At 39.3% G+C, this 4,977-nt stretch overlaps 1 protein-coding gene across 1 annotated transcript; it reads left to right on the forward strand.

Moving 5' to 3' along the window:
• Positions 1-1,099: 1,099 nt before the first annotated feature.
• LOC105449770 (uncharacterized protein K02A2.6-like) lies at positions 1,100-1,741 on the forward strand. Its single transcript, XM_011689153.1, has 2 exons — positions 1,100-1,160; positions 1,401-1,741. The coding sequence occupies exons 1-2, from the start codon at positions 1,100-1,102 to the stop codon at positions 1,739-1,741; spliced, it is 402 nt and encodes a 133-aa protein (XP_011687455.1).
• The last annotated feature ends 3,236 nt before the right edge of the window (positions 1,742-4,977 follow it).

Genomic DNA, 4,977 nt, shown 5'->3' on the forward strand with positions numbered 1-4,977 from the left:
AATCAACGCGTTCTCCCACAAAAATATCCGTTTCCAATTGTGGACAATCAATTAGATCAGTTATATGGGAAAAATGTTTTCACTAAATTGGATTTAAGTGACGGATTTCACCAAATAGACATACATCCAGATGGTAACAAATTTTTCGCCTTTGCTACGCCCCATGGACAATACGAATACTTGAAGATCCTTTTTGGGTATTCGGAGGCACCTGCTGAATTCCAAAAAAGAATTCTGCAGATTTTTGCCTCTATGATTGACGCCGGTAAATTACTCGTTTATGTGGACGATTTATTAATCGCCACTACTTTCGAAGAAAACCTTCAAATAATTCAAGAAGTATTGATCACTTTAAAGAAATACAAACTAGAATTGAATTTAACTAAATGTCTATTTAAAAAAAAATGGAATATTTGGGTTACTCTGTGTCATCGGAGGGCATTAGTATAAGCGATCGGCATATTCAGGCTATTTTAGAATTTCCGCGACCTAAGAATTTACGAGAATTGAGAGGTTTTCTAGGACTTACGAGCTATTTTCGTCGTTTCATAAAAGATTATGTGTTAAAGGTCAAACCTCTTCAAACGTTAACGAAAAAAGACGTCGAGTTTGATTTCAATGAAGATTGCGTCAAATCCTTCGAGTCATTAAAAACAGAGTTAATTTCTCCCCCATTACGTAAGATTTACAACTCAGAAGCTGAGATTGAATTGCATACCAATGCAAGCAGTCACGGCTTCGGAGCGATTTTGATGCAGAAGTAACCATCTGGATGTATGGTACCAATTGCTTATTTCTCCATGGCTACACAGAAAAGAGATATCACAGCTTCGAGCTAGAAACGTTAGCTATTGTAAAAACTATTGAAAGATTCCATGTATATTTACAAGGAATCCCTTTCAAAGTAGTAACTGATTGCAACTCTTTGGCATTGGCCATGAAGAAAATTAATATCAATCCAAGAATAGCACGTTGGTTACTGGCCCTTCAAAATTATCGTTTAGAACTAATTTATCGTCCATCCACAAAAATGGCACATGTTGACTGTCTCAGTCGCTAGATCCAAACAATAAACTTAATAACAGCAGAAGATGAACTAATGTTCAAACAGCTAACAAATGAAAAACTAAAAGATCTCGCAGAGGAAGTAGAACTTACAGGTAGTAAATATTTCACTATCATAAATGGATTGCTATTCAGACGTCATAAGGATCAGGATTTGTTTGTTGTACCAGATAGCATGATTAATAGTATAATAAAAATTCATCACAATGACATGGGACATGTAGGAACAGAAAAAACAATTTATAATATCCTCAGCCATTACTGATTCCCATGCCTTAAATTAAGAGTCCGACAATACATAGAAAATTGCGTAAAATGTTTGGCATATTCATTAGCTTCGGGTAAATCTGAGGGACAGATGGAGATTTATGAGAAAGATACTATCCCCTTTCAAACTCTACACATAGACCATCTTGGTCCTCTGGAAGAAACCATAGATGGATATAAATATATTTTAGTCATGATAGATGCTTTTACTAAATTCGTATGGCTACAGGCAACCAAGTCCACAGGTACAACAGAAGTTGTGAAGCATTTAGAATCTCTGTTTAATAACTTCGGATATCCGAATAAGATTATTAGTGATAGAGGCACAGCCTTCACCTCGAGTCAATTTACGGACTATTTAAAAGATAATGAAGTAAAACATGTAAAAGTAGCGGTAGCGTCACCATGAGCAAATGGCCAAGTGGAGAGGGTCAATAGATTCCTAAAATCTACCTTAGCTAAAATTGTAGAAGGGCCTAAATTATGGAAAGACAAATTGGCTGTAACACAGTACGTCATTAATAATACGCTAAATAAAGCAATAGGGTCCACATCCAATAAACTATTATTAGGTTATGAACAAAAAAATAAAAGTGACGAAAATCTACGAAAGGTAATAGATAATTTAAGACACATAGACCGCGATTACCATCCAGAAAGAATTCAGTCTAGAGATATAGCTCAATCGATCAATAGAAAACTACAGGAATATAACAAAATTCAATATGACAAAAGACATAAAAGAATTACACAGTGTAAAGAAGGAGATTTGGTTCTTTTTAAAGTATTATAGCATAAACCAAACACAAATACCAAACTAGTCCCGAAATATAAAGGACCCTACCGAATAAAAGCGGTTTTGAAAAAGAATTGTTTTGTTATTACAGACGTACCAGGGTACAACCTCACGCAAAAGCCATTGAATACTATTATTTCAGCAGATAAAATAAAACCATGGATACGTGTAAAAGACTTAGAAAACAAGACAATGAGATAATTGAAAGCCAGGATGATGAACCGAATGAATCTGAATAGAAATCTACATAAATGGAAACCTACACGAATAAGAATTTATGTGAACATGATCATATCTAGGCGTGTACATATGTTGACTGATTTATAATCCAATAAGATTTGCGTATATAGAACATTAATTAATAATTTTCCTTTAATTTAGAGTTTATATATGTAAGCTAATATTGAGTACGATTATAATAAAAGCAGTCTTAAAATGGAAAATAGGGATAAACAAACAAATGAAGTTTCTTTAAATAATTTTTAATTATTGCAAAATTATACAAGGTTTTCAAATAATTATCTAATTATATAACGATTAGCAATTAACTTACGTATGCGGAAAAAAAAGGAGAAAGAAATTGTTACACTCGTTCGAGGACGAACGAAATGTCGGTATGGCCGAACTGTAAGCGCCTAAAGATCATGTAGGTTGCACCACCTATGGAAAATGGGCCATACTAATTAGACTAGTTAATCGACAGATTGAGCTGCGATCGCTCGGAGGTCGAGCGTTGCGGGGTGCTTCGAATATTGGAGCAGTGAGATTACGTTGGGAAATCGTCGAGAGAGTTACTACGAATCCGCGAGCGTGCGAGTAATTTTTCGGAAAATAGTCTAAGAGCGAGCGTGCTCTAATTTGAGGCGAGAGTGCTTAAGCAATATAACTATGTAAAAAAAGCAACAGTGTGCGTGCTCCGGTTGCCGTTGGGGATTGTAATAAAAGGGTGACAGTTGCCCGAGACTTGTATCTGTAAAATTTATGTATATCTACTCAAATACAGCACATCTTCGTTTTCATTAATACTGGCTCTGAGTTTTCGATCCTATGTGTATTTGAAAAGCCCTCTTGTTTGATATGCTTACATATACATATATTGGGACGTTGCAGTCCGCTGCAGCGGAGCAGCGTCCCGCCGCCGTCACAAGGCGCGGGTTCGCGTCCTTTTACCAGGCAGCCGCGTTCTGATAAGCGAGACCGAGATCTCCGAGAGGCCCAAAATTAAATCGCGTACATAGCATTTACGCTTTTGAAACTTTTGTATGTACCACAGCGCCTCACCGGACGCACGGAGCATCGACAGCGAAAATTCGAGACCATCAGGAGAAGATCTTGAAGTAGAGGCGACCTGGCGCAGGAACAAAGGGGGCACGCATCGGGCACGTGGCGATCAAGCGACGGAGCGCGCACAAGCCGAGCACGTGGCTGCGCGCAAGGATTTGTGGGAGCCGCCAGGGACGCGGCAAGGAATTGAGGCCCACGATGGGCAACACGGCTGGCGATTTCCCTAGGGCCCGGGGCCACCGAGAGCTGCCGGGACGAGCTAGAAAGATCGTCCCGAATTGAAGGGCGAAGAACGCGCCCATAGCACGCCAAACCGCCACACCCCGGAAGTTGAGCGGCCTCGCGAGGACAATTCGCCAGCTACGCCTGTGTCACGGCCGGACCCCCGCGGCACGCTGCGATTGGTCGCGACCGCACGCGCCGCTGTGTCGCGCACCTTCGGGCTGGGGGTGCAGCTATCGATCGCGTATCGAGCGCGATCTACGCCGCTTTTGCGTGCGAGCGATCGAGCGAGACAGAGAGAAAGAAAGAGCCCGGCTGTCGACCAAGAAGCCCTCGACGAGGAAGGCGAGAGAAAGATCGTGCCGGTAAGGTGACCCTCTGTTTCGAGTTAGGTAGAGCCACGGGCAAGCCTCACACACATACATACACGCACACACGCACATACGCACACACATCAGTTACCTTGTAAAGATTCGATGACTTCTGTAGCTTCATGAGAAAGACGAAATTTCCATTTTGATGGACCACGTATAGTTCCAAATAAACGTTAATTTTAATAAATTTTCGTTAATTTTAATGCAAATGTTATCATTGATTGACACAAATTAGATTATTATTTAGTGAATTCTTTTTTTTTTACATAACGTGTCACTTCAACATTTCACACTCGATTCACATGCGAACAATTCACTGGAAATCACGAGAAATTAACTAATGCATTTATTTATTACGTACTTTACAATTACTATCGATTAATTATCTATCTACTGAAACATCACACAAAGAAACACACGGCGATTTATTAATACACGACCCGTTCACTCGAGGATAGCAAGCAGTCGACTGACTTTAATACCGAATTTATTAGTTAATGCTTATCAATCCCGTGTCTATTAATTATTCGATGACTGAAAAATCACTTGAAGAAAGAAGCACGCAATAATTTACTAACTCACGACGATTTACTGATTGTATTAATAAATCACCGTGTGTTTCTTCGTGTGATGTTTCAGTGGATGGATAATTATTGGACAGTGATTGTAAAGTACGTAACGGATAGATGCATTAGTAGATTTCTCATGATTGTGATTTCTTCCAGTGAATTGTTCGTATGTGAATCGAGTGTAAAATGTTGAAGTGACATGTTATGTTTAAAAAAGGATTAACTAAATAATAATCTGATCTGTGTCAGTCAGTGATAACGTCTGGATTAAAATTAACGTACATTTGGAACTGTACGTGGTCCATCGAAATGGAAATTCCATCTTTCTCACGAAGCTACAGAAGTCATTGAATCTTTACAAGGTAATTGATGTGCGTGTGTGCGTGCGTGCGTGCGTGCG

This window comes from Wasmannia auropunctata, unplaced genomic scaffold, assembly GCF_000956235.1.
Source record: "Wasmannia auropunctata unplaced genomic scaffold, wasmannia.A_1.0 LD336074.1, whole genome shotgun sequence".
In the NCBI taxonomy this organism is placed as follows: Eukaryota; Metazoa; Arthropoda; class Insecta; order Hymenoptera; family Formicidae; genus Wasmannia; species Wasmannia auropunctata.